The sequence below is a fragment of the Alternaria ethzedia genome (genome assembly GCF_023757985.1).
Source record: "Alternaria ethzedia strain BMP 0044 chromosome Unknown scaffold_8, whole genome shotgun sequence".
Lineage (NCBI taxonomy): Eukaryota > Fungi > Ascomycota > Dothideomycetes > Pleosporales > Pleosporaceae > Alternaria > Alternaria ethzedia.
The window spans coordinates 778541-791524 of NW_026056201.1; the positions used below are offsets into that span (position 1 = coordinate 778541).

A 12984-nucleotide genomic window follows, 5' to 3' on the forward strand; every position below is an offset into this window, starting at 1 on the left:
AAGTTCAAAGCGATCCGAGTATGGTGGAAGGAGAGAGGGGGGAACGGTCAAGGTGAGGTTGTGGTGGGCACCAGGTGGACGCTGCCTAACTAGCTGCGGGCGAGGCGCGTATGGGGGCCTTCGGGAGGAAGTGGGGACCAGCGGGAGCAGGTGACAGCACATACCAGATTGCACACTGATAGCGTGATAAGTGAAGTGCAGGACTACAGAGATGCTGTCAGTGAATGCGAGAGACGAGCGACTGTTCAAACTGCTGCGAGTTGTGGTGACGACAAGGTGCTGATGGACGGTCGAGCTTAGGTGGGATGCGAATGGGGGTAACCCCGCATAGTCTCGTAGTAAGCGATAAGATACGGAACATGGTTCACATGTCCACAGCGGGCCACCTCATTCAATGAAACTGAACAGGCGCGTTGCAGTCTGCATCAGCACAATAATAAGTCTTAGTAAGATGCTGAGGCGATGTCGATTCCTGTTCGATCTATTTTTCTTTCAAAAGGTGGATGTTCGACCTTCCCGTTGAATGGGGTGGGGCCGTCATCTAAAGCAAGCAATCCCATGACCAGACAACGAGGGGATCATTCAAGAGCAGAGCTGTTTTCAACTTGTTCGTATTCGTTCTCATACACTGTGTCGCCAATGCGCAGAAAGTAAGTAAGCCTGCAACGACGCCCGCGTAGTCCTGATGCTCTATTGAAGGGCGGCCCAGCCCGTATGCAATGCCAACACCTGACGCCTTACTGGAAAGAGGAGTAGATGCTAATGTTCCCGCAAAATGCTAGCCTGAAGCTGATAGAATATCACGCGAGAAGGAGAGATCATGGTCCGTCAGGCCCAGGTGATGCCCAGCCACCAGCCACTTCTACCCATTCCGTGAGGCAGGACCCTTCTTTGCCCTCTACGTCGACAATGTCCTGGTCGCATTTGCAGCGACAGCCGACACCGTTTTCCTTGACTGGGTCATATGACGCCCAGTACTTGTCTTCTTCCAGTCGCTCCTTGTCGTCGAGTGTCGTCTTCTCAAGATATGGCTCTCGGGCGAGTTGTCGCGCAGGTGCGTTGGCGGGACAATGTTGGATGGTCGTGTGTCGGTATCCAAAGTCGCGGAAGTAGTGAATATCCTCAGGGCCAAGTAGTGCACCAACAGCTAGCGAGTGGATAGGCGCATCTCCCCATCTCTCCATCCAGAAGCCACCACTACGATCCATCAGCTCAAAGAAGTCATTGTACTCTTTGCTGCGGAACCAATTCAGATTGGCGATTTCGAAATTGCTCCAGAAGTGGCACATGTTGTATGATTCGCCCTCCATGTTCTCTGGGTGGATTTCAGGCATGGCCTCTGTGCCGAACTCGGCATCCATTATATCCTGAGGAAAGAAGTTCTTCTTCGACTTGGGCTCTGTCTTTGGCGCCTTCTCGTCCTCCTCTTTCGGCTTCTCCACGAACATCTCCCACATGCCCTTGGAGGTCAGGTTGTTGTTACGCTTGTAGGCCGAGGCATATCGCCAGATGTTGGGGACGGTTTCTCGTAGCTCCTTCACCGCGATGGTGAAGCCATATGTCTTCTTGTTCCGGATCATGTGGATAAAGGGATCGTATGTGATGTCGCAGAAGTACTTGATCTCAGGCTCGAGGCGCCAGTACCAGTCGTATTTGGCGAGGAGTTCGTGTTGGTAGAATTTACTGTCCGTGTTAGTGGCAATCAGAAGAAAGAATGCTAGGTTACATACCCCGAGTAGAACCTGCACATGTGATGGTAGCTCTCCATACCACCGTACATGATGGCCCTGTCACCCTGCTTGGCGATTCCTTCCTTCGCAACATCGGGATCTACCCAGTCGGGGAAGCCCCATTGCTCGGGAGGGATCTTACCCCACTCCACTGGAGCACTGACATGAGCCAAGACCGTCTCCCTGAACGTCTCGTTGAAGTCTCCGTCGTTGAGGAAGACGTATGGGTAGTGGAACCACCGATTGAAATGTCTCTCAATCGACTTGACCGACTGTATGACACCGTCCAACTCCTTGTTTCTCGCTAAGACTACAAATGCAGCGTTTGCTCGGGGTCCGTTGACCTGCGGCTCGAGGCAGCCTACCGCGAATGGCTTATCGTACTTCTCGCTTATCCGTCTGCGCATTGTTAGATGTTGTTTGAATGCTGAGATGATGAGATTCCACGTACCTTATCGAGGGAGGGCCGCCGGCGGGCATGTTCATAATGCCCTGCGAGTCGGGAGACTTTACGAACAGTATTATGATTATTATTATAACGAGACATGGAAACAGCAACACCAGGCCCAACGGTATCGACACGGATGAACTCCCCTTCAGCCGTATCCTGCGTCGAAAGAAGGACAACCGTGGGGAGTTCTTTTCGGCGCGGCGCGGTAGGTCGTCCAGCTTGTCTAGACTGTCCTTTGAGGTTGGTAGCCTCCTCGTCATATCTTGCAGGAAGCCCATGGTGGTGCCCAAGTGGTGGCGTGTCTGGTATGCGATTCCCTGCCAATGGCAGCCCTATTGCTCTTTGGCCCAGTCGCAAGCGGTGCGGAGCGAATTCGAGGGGTCTAGAGGACGTCGACTGAATGCGACGGTTGTGGATGAGGAAAGGGCGACGTGTTCAACCCAAGGAGCTTGGTCGATAACGAGCGTGTGGGTCGTGACTCCAGGTGGGTGTACGACTATCGAGATCGGTTGGCGATTGGCGTGACGGGCTCGAGCTTGTAACCCTGAGGGAGTGAAAGGAGAGAACAGGGTCGTTGAATGTAAATTATTAGCGGCCGATGATTGCGTATGCGTTTCGAGATCTGCTAGTTGACATGTTCCCTGTCGGCGGAACGCGCCAAGCCCTTTAGCACGCATGCCGATAGCAGGTGCAGCGGACCAATACGTTTCGGGATGGGCTTTCACCCGCCATATCTAGGCACCCGACTAGACAAGTCGATGGAGTGAATTCTCTCTGGAACCAAGAGTAGACGGCAAGTGCATCGTAAACTATCCGCAGCTAAGGCGGCGAAGGAGCCGCACGGAAACCCGCCGCTAAGCGATCGACACGACATTCAGCCAAACGACTAATCTAGACCCTTACGTGCATGCCGTGTCAGCACATCCCTTGCGCTACAACCACCATGAGCTTCAAAGCAAAAGACCTCCATTTCGGTAAGTTTGTATGTAACGCAATCGTATCCTTCGCTGACTCGCCATAGACAGCTCACAGCCAGCCTTCTTACAGCGGCTGCGCGGGCAACTCACCAGTGGAGACACAGCCCGTCATGAACATCCAATCGCGCGGAATAAGAGGATGAAGAAAGACGACGACGAAGATGATGCGCCTACGTATGTCATGGAAGAGACAAATCAGTCGCTGAGTAAAGAGGAGTATGATGCGCTGGTCTCAGGCAAAGATGACAAAGAGGGAGGGGAGCCGGCTGCAGACGAGGCTGGAAAGAAGAAAGATGGTGATGCGACGTCGCAATCCAAAGATAAGATTGCTGAGGTTGGTGCAGTCTCAAAGAAGCGCAAGGCGGCAAAGATCATCGGGGATGACCAGGACGAGAGCAAAAAAGGGGAAGAGGCGGATGTGAAGAAGCCAGAAGCGAAGTCTGCGAAGAAACCGAAGAAGAAGGCCAAAGCTGTCAAGCTCACTTTCGGCGAAGATGAAGGCTGAAGACGGTCGCATCTCAACCATCGGATATTACCCGCTTGTTAAAGACGATGCATCGAGTCACAACGCTATCTTGGTCCTCTCTACTTGACGCCAACGTCAACTCAGGCTGCACAAGACCATCGGATCTGCTGATTCCTCCGGGATAGTGATCACTCTCATTCATCTGCGGCTCGCTCGCGTGGTCAGGCAGACTGATCCGCAATTAACAGCAACAGCGACGCGATACATATGGCGCAAAGGAGAAGAGGAAGCTCAAGCTGAGTCGTGTGTACTCTAGTATAAAGCTCACTTTACAGCATGGAATGTCGCATACGAGGGCTACGAGCTTCCAAGGTCCTACCTTTCAAGATGCTACCTAGGTAGTGAGCACATGGGGCAACATAGTGAAATTAGTACACGTCAATTTTAACCATGACGGTATACCATTACTTCCCATAGTTTCGTTCTTCTTTTGACTAAGCTATGCAGCATGCCATGTCTGACCTATCACATTGGCCCTTCGTGGTCAAGAGGCAAGATCTCAAGATGCTGCCAAGGTCGGAACGTTCCGATCGGAACGAGGATGTCAACCCAAGCGCTCGGGACTCCGCAAGGAAGTTGAAGCCTCCTGCATGCGGTTTCCCTTGTCCGTCCACAATCCTGCCATACAACATGGCGAAATTTGCGCTCGAGGTAATTCACACAATTACCTGTTCTATCGCACTTCTCATCTATTCTTCAGGACTTTGACAAACACATCGAGAACCTACGCGCGCAACTCCTGTTTCTCAATGAGACGCTCGATGCGACGGATCACAATGCCCCCGACTGGCTAGCTACGGACTTGATCTCGCTGCGAAACAAGTCGGGAAGATTGCAGGACGACATGAAGAGATTTAGAGACCAGCTCGAGGACGAAGGTCTGGCGGAAAAGAAGAAGGTATGCTGTGCCGTTTGCGCACGCGATGCCGAAAAGCTAACAAGCCACAGGTCAAGACTTCAAACAAACGTCTTAGTATCGAGGGCGCGAAACATGCCTCTACTACACCAACTGGGCAACCCCCGAACTCCAACCCGCATGCTATATCTCCTCTCGTGGATCAATCGCCCACACCACGCGCAAAACGAGCCAGAATCGAAGACGACTACGTTGTTCAACATGTTGATGTCACCGAGGAAGTGAATAGGCGGTTACAAGAGAGCCGTTTGCGGCGCCTGATGCAAACGCCGAGCACAGCGCAGAAGCGGAAATTCGATGCATACGAGGATGGACCCAGGTCAGATGGGCCGGCTGGGACAGATGAAGAAGGGCAAAGAGGTGGACAAAGTGGGAGCGAGTACGAGAGAACCCCAACGAAGCGGCTGAGGAGTAGTGGAACCTTTGAGCATCTAGGAAATAGGACAGAGGACAGGCCAGGGAGGCAGAGTCCACGCTTTGAAGACAGAGTTGACGTGAAGAGGAGGAAGTTCCAACGATAACCAGCGAGAGATTTGCGCGTGTTCATGAGGTCCGTTATGCATGACCAGTGCAGAATGGGGACAACGGCGTAACGGGCATGGGAAGTCGAGAACAGCATATCAATAGGCGCATTTGAATTATGAGCATTATAAACCAAGCCAGCCTGTGCACTGAGTACTGTTCGCGTGGCTTCAGATCTCCGCAGCACCTCCGCTCCGAAGGGGAAGCTGCAGCCGAGGCGGGAGCTAGCCGCCGTCTTTGCATCATTGAACTTTTTGACATTGCGACCACCGAACTACCCTGACATCACCCCTGCACTCTGCCTGCTCGAACTCCTACACGCGCAATCAATCTACTCTGAAATCCACTGTAGTTCCAACACCGACTGCGCGAACACGTTCACCAGGATGGCGACACCGAACCCCGTACAAAATATGCCCATCCCACCAGAAGAGCGCCTCGCTCTGGAACAACAAGCCCGATACCAGCGCATAACACGTAACCTAGCCATCGGCGGCCTCGTAATATGTCCAATAATAGCCATACTCCCACCACGAAAACTAGACCTCTATACATTCTCTCTAGGCATCGGCTTCTACCTCTCCGCCGATCATCTCATCACACTACGAACAGGCCGCGGCCTCGTACAAAACCTCAGTCCAATGCGAACCATGGACCTACCGACCGAACGCGCAAAGGAGATGCAGAAGATATTGCAAGAGGAAAGGGAAAAGAGTCGGAGGACACTGGAGCGGAAGGAAGGGCAAGAAAAGGGTATACTTGGGAAGCTGTGGATGGGCGATGAGGAGGAGGGCTGGAAGGAGCGGCGATTGGAGGAAGAAAAGAAAGCTATTGAAGAGGGAAAGAGTTACGGTGATATGATATTTGAACAGATTTGGGAGGTTTGGAATTGGGACAAGAAGAAGGGAAAGGACGGCGAGAGCAAGAAGGAGTGAAAATGTCTTTGGGTATGCAGAACCGCATTCTCTTGTATAACACGGATGTACGATATCGCCTTTGGGGAGGACTGCTATCCATTGTGCCCTACGTTAGGGTCTTCGGGGCCGGCCAGTAGCGGGAACACGTTCATGAGGTGATGACCTAGATGTCTTAACGAATACAGAAGACCTGAATCTTTGACAACAAAGGGCGTAAAATTAAAAGAGACAATCAGTGAATTGTCTCTCATACAGAGCCTTCAGATGCGCCTCGAATCTGCAACACTGTTGCGAGACAGTGGACGCGCAGTGCAGCTGACTGACGAAATCAACTTCTGACAAATGTCTCGAGCATGTCGCAACTAATTCTCTACTTCCCATCACAGCAAATAATCCTCTCATGACAAGATGGCCAAGGATTACGCAAAACGAGTCTGAGCACTGACTGTATGCACAGGAGCGATGTTTGCCTATCGACCACGTACTCAACGTAGGCATCCGGCCATTGGCCTACTCCAGCGCCACCATCTATGCTCACCAAACTCACCGCGTCTACCTGTTTCAGCTCAGGCCAGCGGAAGGACTAAACAGTAATTATATCTGGACATCGTTTACGCAGCCTCCCATTTTCTGTGTAACATCCTTCCCGTATCGACAGAGCCACGGATCTCGGTAACATTACGCGCTTTACTCATTGTTGCAATCCTACTGGGAACCTACAGAATGTCTCAGCCAAACACGCCACTCAGTCACCCAGCCGCCGATCTGTTCCTTCCATCCATGGACGAGGAGCAACAGCTCTCTCAAGCCGACTTTAACGAACTATTCGGACCATGTGGCTCAGAACAGCCTATCTTCTCGACGAACAACAGCGATATACTCGATGACTTTGGTCTTACATATGGAGACGGCGCCTTTGCAGCTGTTGACTCATCAAACACCTCCACAACTTCGACTCCCGACTTCTCGAATTACGACTTCGGCCAAAACGCTGCGGCATACCCGACTCCCGGACCAAGTACACCCCATCCCTACCCGCTAGATCTGCAACGAGCCTTCCCAACAACAACTGATGATCCAGACCTCAACGATCGTCCTCGGCCTATGCGATCTCAAACAAACCATGCCTACCTCCACTCAGAACAGCCATCGCAAGGCTATGGTCGTCGTCGGTCTTTGAGCACTGGCGATACAGATCGCATTGCCACAGCCAACAGCATCACCAATCCCACTTTCGTTCGGCTCCAAGCACCGCGTGCGAGATCAGCTACACCAGAACACAAGAGAAGGCATGCCGCGCACTTCCAACATGGAAGGAGTGTGAGTCAAGGTCCGGCACCGAGAGGAAGGCCACTCAATCCAACAAGCATACCGTACTATACGTACAACGATACATTCGTCGCCGACATGTTTTCTACTCCTATCGGCACGCCGCTGAACGAGATGAGAGATCGCCGGGATCTGAAACATGGCACTGGTCACAACAGTGCCGGCGTGATAGATGCTGCAGTTCGCTCGGATAACCCGGTCATTCGGCATATGACACGACCTGATGAACTTGCACGAAGCAGACAGATCATCGAGATTGGCGCTCTAGCGGTTGCCAGTCACTTGACGCTGGATCCTAGACTTGGGCTACAAAGTCCGACCACAAACCGCGCCCAAATCCTCAAGAAGCTCGCCGATATCGAAGAACATCTGGAAGACAAAGAAGCAAATGAGGCTCTTTCCGCGTGTAAGACGATCCGAGACGCTTTGTCGAAGAGGATTGAAGCTGAGTTCGTCGATACAGTAGACGAGGTGGCAGAAGATTATTTGGAGGCTCCCAGTAAAGTACTTGAAGGAGCGCAGTATGGTATATACGACGGTGATGATGACAACGAAATCATGGGGTTGTTGATGAGAGAGAATGGCGTTGATTGCCAGGAGACTGGATAGGATTCTACACAACATCGAAAACCGATAGAGCTGGGCATCGAAGGAACAGATGCCTGGCGTAGAGTGATTGGGTCGTTACCGGGCTGAGCGCATAAATGGTTGATTTTGGGCTATACATGATGTGAATAAATACAAGGTACCTCTGATGCACAAGAAACGAATTGTGCTGTACATTGGTTCTTCAAATTCATGCCTGACACAGAACCTCATATCCCAATGCTGCTGCAAATTTGATTGGCAAACAGAGTCTTACTTCTGTGAAGACTGGGAGCGATGTGAGTGCTGCATCTCGTATTCCAAACACGCTAGCTCGCGACTTCACATGACCCATGGAAGCCGCCCCACCCGCCTCCAGCTTACATACAGACCCAGCCACATAACCTCAAACGTGTCAACACGGATGACCCTACTACAATTCATCATCCTACCTCTCATCATGATATTTCGGATAGCACCTCTCGCTGCGATTCTCGCGTTTGCGCGGTGCGGAGCTGCTGAAGTCGCACCGGAAATTACGACAGTTGCGGAGGGCTACAACGTGATTGCCAAGATCCCATGTGTTGGGTGCCCTTTCCTATACCAAGACACATCAAAAGGCAACGATGCGCCATGGGCTCAGAGAAAAGACGACAACGCTCTAGTAAATCATCCCTACTCTCAAAGAGACCAGATCACGCGCTAACGTGCCCCAGCTTCTGAACATCTCCCTTCCCTACGACTCAGCGCATCTAAGCATCAACAATGCCCCGCTTTTAGGAGACTCCAAGATTCTACCGAAAGTGTACGTTAACCAAGTCTTGTTGGACATATCGAAAGATGATCTCGGCAAGCTCGTCGCATCTGATCAACTCGACAACCTTGGCGGCGCTTACTTTGGCGCTTCATACGCCTACTCCCTGCGCCACGTCAAAGACTCCAATGCATTGGTGTTGCACTTCGATATCATGCAATTGTGGACTGATCTGACTTCTCCGGATCTCACAATCGTTATGGACAGGAAAGAGCAGAAAATCCTGGAACTCGTCCTTCTGCAGCGTCCCCTGCTATCCGCTGGTGACCCAGCAAGCGCATACGAGATTATCCGCGCTACACTCATCCCACGCTCACAGTCAAGCATAAAAGGCAAGCGCATACAAAAAACGGCAATGTGGTTCCATGATTGGGACGACAATGGCAAGAAGGGTACAGCGACTCATGTTGTCAACTCGGCTTCTGCGTCCTTCGTAACATGGCTTAGTTCCGGTATCTGGTCTCTGTTCATCTTCATCCTCGCAGTCATGGCATTGTTCGTTGTCGTGTGCATGTTTTGCATATTTGGGTGTGGATGGCACAAAGATGAGTATGAAACAGCACAACACGGAAAGCGCAGCAGCGGGAAGGGTGCTTGGGGCGGAAACGACATTGAGGCCGTGCGGAGGTTCATGACGCCTGAAGAGCTGGGACTCCGAGGCAGTGGGAGGGTTGTGGGGGTTGGGAAAAGCGATTGATGAACTGCGAGATGAAGAGCCATCATCCAGTCCGTGATCCATCCTGATTCACTTCCTTCCTGACCTCGGCTCGATCCTCGTGCGTTCGATGCGCGACCGCTTTCATTATCATCGTCGTGTTCTTGAAAGTCTCGAAAAATCCTGTTGCAGAGCCCACTTGGCAATGGCACATCATGTTCCGACCGCTAGCGCGTCACCGTCGAGCCCACAAACAAGAACACCCCTGGGCAGATCATCACGCCAGCGAACACATCTCCCGCGCTCACACCTCCACGATGGCACTACCATGACTGCGACGATCTTCGGCGGTCCAAGCCAAATATCTCAAATAACCGTTCACGCAAAACGAAAAAGCAACCGGCTGCGACGGCCATGTTGCTTCTGCTAGCGACGCGCGACGTCATTCCGTTACTCTCCGCGCGCCGCTAAACGTCATTCACCCAAGCTCATTTCAACGTCGCGACTCGCACCGAACCCTTTCATTGCACGATCTTCGTGGAGGCCACGGTTAGTCACATGGCTAATTCCAGGCCAGAGAACTGTTGGTCTCGATGCGCGTCAACGTTGGTAAAGTTTGACAGCAGTTCGTCGCAAGGCATCGTCATGGTCTGGGCTTGTGAGGTATGACCGCATAGGTTTGAATGATATGATAAAGACCCTCGTGTTGGCATGTTGGAGGAATATCATCAGTATAGTAATCAATCTCATCACTTAATTCACAAGGGTGCTGTCCTGCACATCCACCGAACACGCACAATGGCCATTACCAACACCACCAGCACCGTCCAGGCAATTTTCGCCCTTCATGTCGTTACAGCAGGCGGCTCCATCATCCTTATCCTGGCCGCTCTTGCGTTGTTCGGTCGCCAGCTCGTTGGAGGCCCTGGACGTCCCCGTACATTCAAGAAGTTTAACAGGTCAACTCTGAACAGACACAGGTACACTAATCCATGCCCCTTCTATACAATGCCAAGTCAACTAACACACAACAGTTCCACTGGCACACAACTCTTCCTCATCACCGGTCTCACCACCCTGATGATCGCTTACGCCGCGCAATCCTCCATCGTGGCCCTCCAATCCCGCCTCCCCTCCCCCTTCTACATCACCTCCGCCTACGCCTACCCCCAATACACGGAGCCCTTCGGCAACAACGACTCCATCAAGTATGGAAAGATCATCTCCATCCTCTCCTTCACCTATCAAGGCGCCATGATCATCATGAACGCCTGCATCGTCGGCGCCATCTGGATCCACGCCAACCACGTCCAGAATAACGGCACTGGCATCAAGGAGCCTGGTGTGCTGTCTTGGGCTCTGAACGGCTTCTGGATGTTGGCTATCCTTGCTCTTGGCTTTGCTAGCTGGGCTGTTGGTCTTGCTCGTCGCGGTAGTGGAAACTCGGCGTTGGCGTACCCGAGTCTGATTGCTGTTGATTACATGGTGAGGACACTGTACGTTGTCTACGTAGCCACTGTCATCGCTGCGTCGACTAGTGCGACGCTTGAGGCGATCCTCTGCTGGATCGGTATCAAGAAGAACGGTGTTGTCGGTGTAAGTTCACTCCCTTCCCTACTGCGCACGACCATATACTGACGTACCCTAGAACCGCTCCAAGTCTGCCCTCACCCGCTTCGTCATGCTCGTCACCCCCATCGTCTGGGTCCGCAACGCCTTCTCCATCGCGCAGCTCGTCCTCATCTACCGCAACACAAACAACTACTCGCGCACCACCAACCAAGCCCTCGCCTTCCTCTTCATCATCTTCGGCGAGCTATGCGACCTCGGTATTTTCGCCCTTGTTCTGCTTGGCGCCTGGAGCTTTGGCCGCAAGGATAACCAGAGGCCTGAGGTTGTCAAGGAGGCTAGGTACAGCGAGAGCATGAGGGACAGCGCTTATGTTGCCAATCCTCCTGCCACTTATGTTTCCGACCACGACACTGCTTACGTTGATGGACCTGCTGGGCCTGCGTTTGAGGCGGGTAGGGGTCCTACTTATATTCCTCATGTTAACTAAGGGAAGTGTGAATGATGATGTACGATATGTGTGGAATGTCTGATGAATGAATTTGATGTGTTACAAGCGTATCAGCGAGTCTTTTAGGTACATAATTGTTAATGTAATTCTGAAAAACCTCATAGGAAACTCTGCTGAAATAACGAGTTGTTGCCGGCCTTCTTCTCCCTCCGCACTCTAGAGCAATCTCTAGTAGGGTGTTCACTTCCGAGACTAGATGTCCTCCTCTAAGAAGGGAAAGGAGGTTTCGCTTCCAATTCTGTCCATACATATTAGGAAATGAAATTAGAAGGAGGAATGGTTATTTTACCTGTCCAACCTCTTCGTGTAGCAAGTCTCATCTGTATGGCAGTGGTACAAGCAAGGTCTCTTCTTCACGGAGGAGATGGGAGGATCGCCGCCGTAGTGAGAGCGGAAAGAGTGACCGATCGAAACCATTGCGACGAAGTGATCGGGAAAGTCCTCATAGTTCTTGACCCAGAAATCATGGCTTGCGTTCCAGACAGTGAAGTCTACCATGAATTTTCGAAGTGGATCGCCGAGCTCTGTGCTGTCGAACACGGTTTTGACGCTTTCAAAGATCGGCCGATGGCGGTAACTGGTACATATTTGGTAATTCCATTCGAGTAAGAAATCCATTATTGTGTCTCTGTACATCTCGTCGCCGAGGTGACAACCAAGAAGGTAGCCCTTGATCAAACTCTGACAGCTGGCATCCATCTGTGCTTCATCGTCGAGCCCGGATTCCATGAGGACGCGTTCGGTGTAGAGCCATTGCATGTAGATCTTGAAGTCTTTCGGCTTGTAGTCCGGGAGAGAGATCGTTCGTTCTTTGCGTTCGCTTTGATCCGATAGCAAGGTCGCATGGATTAGGGTTGATGATTCTCGGATGAGCCACTCGTGAACCGTGAAATCTTCGTGGTCGGGTTTTTTGCCAACGCTGATGCTGACGACCTGGGTCCCCATGCTGTTTAATGTTAGTAGCGTTCACGAAAGGCGCACATCGTACTTACCATAGCAATTTGCTCTCAGGGTAAAGCGGCATCGTGGCCGTAAAGCACTGCGCGTGCGAGCGAGGCAACGGAAATGCACTAATGACGTGTGCAAGGGCAGAAAGTGGTGATGTAAGACGAAAGTTCCGAGAGAGTTTGGAAAAGCTCTGGTACTGGAAAAGGTGAGATACGGAATGAGGCAGCCACGTGAGGTGGATGACGTGTTGTACACAGACGCTCGTGAAGAATGGAAAGAGCAACCGGCTTCTCTCACCTCACCATCACACTTGAATGGTGGGCCATATCTTACTATCAGTAGGAGTTCATAGATATGTGCACATCTGCATCTTCAAAACGGGTGCAGCATATCTCCCGAGTTCTCTCTCATGTGTCATGATGCGTGCGGCATTCTTCTCCTTCCATACCACCCACACTAGGCATCCAGTCTCGCACAGAGCCTCATCAGTCGAAGCAGGTCGTGTAATCCTGACGCAAGTTCACACCACATACA

General features: G+C 51.8%; 7 protein-coding genes across 7 annotated transcripts; 5 read left to right on the forward strand and 2 right to left on the reverse strand.

Annotated features, from left to right (window-relative positions):
* Positions 1-818: 818 nt before the first annotated feature.
* On the reverse strand, positions 819-2459 carry J4E87_004463 (uncharacterized protein; the record flags this gene model as incomplete). Its single annotated transcript, XM_049376084.1, has 3 exons — positions 819-1683; positions 1731-2129; positions 2182-2459. 3 exons carry the CDS (start codon positions 2457-2459, stop codon positions 819-821), a joined length of 1542 nt encoding a protein of 513 aa, XP_049234293.1.
* A 665-nt stretch (positions 2460-3124) lies between these two features.
* J4E87_004464 (uncharacterized protein) lies at positions 3125-3663 on the forward strand (the record flags this gene model as incomplete). Its single annotated transcript, XM_049376085.1, has 2 exons — positions 3125-3155; positions 3203-3663. 2 exons carry the CDS (start codon positions 3125-3127, stop codon positions 3661-3663), a joined length of 492 nt encoding a protein of 163 aa, XP_049234294.1.
* A 474-nt stretch (positions 3664-4137) lies between these two features.
* On the forward strand, positions 4138-5121 carry J4E87_004465 (uncharacterized protein; the record flags this gene model as incomplete). The annotated part of the gene is made up of 3 exons (XM_049376086.1): positions 4138-4335; positions 4385-4582; positions 4633-5121. 3 exons carry the CDS (start codon positions 4138-4140, stop codon positions 5119-5121), a joined length of 885 nt encoding a protein of 294 aa, XP_049234295.1.
* A 24-nt stretch (positions 5122-5145) lies between these two features.
* On the forward strand, positions 5146-6057 carry J4E87_004466 (uncharacterized protein; the record flags this gene model as incomplete). The annotated part of the gene is made up of 2 exons (XM_049376087.1): positions 5146-5150; positions 5307-6057. The coding sequence occupies 2 exons, from the start codon at positions 5146-5148 to the stop codon at positions 6055-6057; spliced, it is 756 nt and encodes a 251-aa protein (XP_049234296.1).
* Positions 6058-6762: 705 nt separating this feature from the next.
* J4E87_004467 (uncharacterized protein) lies at positions 6763-9464 on the forward strand (the record flags this gene model as incomplete). The annotated part of the gene is made up of 3 exons (XM_049376088.1): positions 6763-7872; positions 8333-8617; positions 8670-9464. The coding sequence occupies 3 exons, from the start codon at positions 6763-6765 to the stop codon at positions 9462-9464; spliced, it is 2190 nt and encodes a 729-aa protein (XP_049234297.1).
* A 756-nt stretch (positions 9465-10220) lies between these two features.
* Positions 10221-11481, forward strand: J4E87_004468 (uncharacterized protein; the record flags this gene model as incomplete). The annotated part of the gene is made up of 3 exons (XM_049376089.1): positions 10221-10402; positions 10457-11018; positions 11071-11481. The coding sequence occupies 3 exons, from the start codon at positions 10221-10223 to the stop codon at positions 11479-11481; spliced, it is 1155 nt and encodes a 384-aa protein (XP_049234298.1).
* Positions 11482-11787: 306 nt separating this feature from the next.
* Positions 11788-12526, reverse strand: J4E87_004469 (uncharacterized protein; the record flags this gene model as incomplete). Its single annotated transcript, XM_049376090.1, has 2 exons — positions 11788-12448; positions 12495-12526. The coding sequence occupies 2 exons, from the start codon at positions 12524-12526 to the stop codon at positions 11788-11790; spliced, it is 693 nt and encodes a 230-aa protein (XP_049234299.1).
* Between the last annotated feature and the right edge of the window lie 458 nt (positions 12527-12984).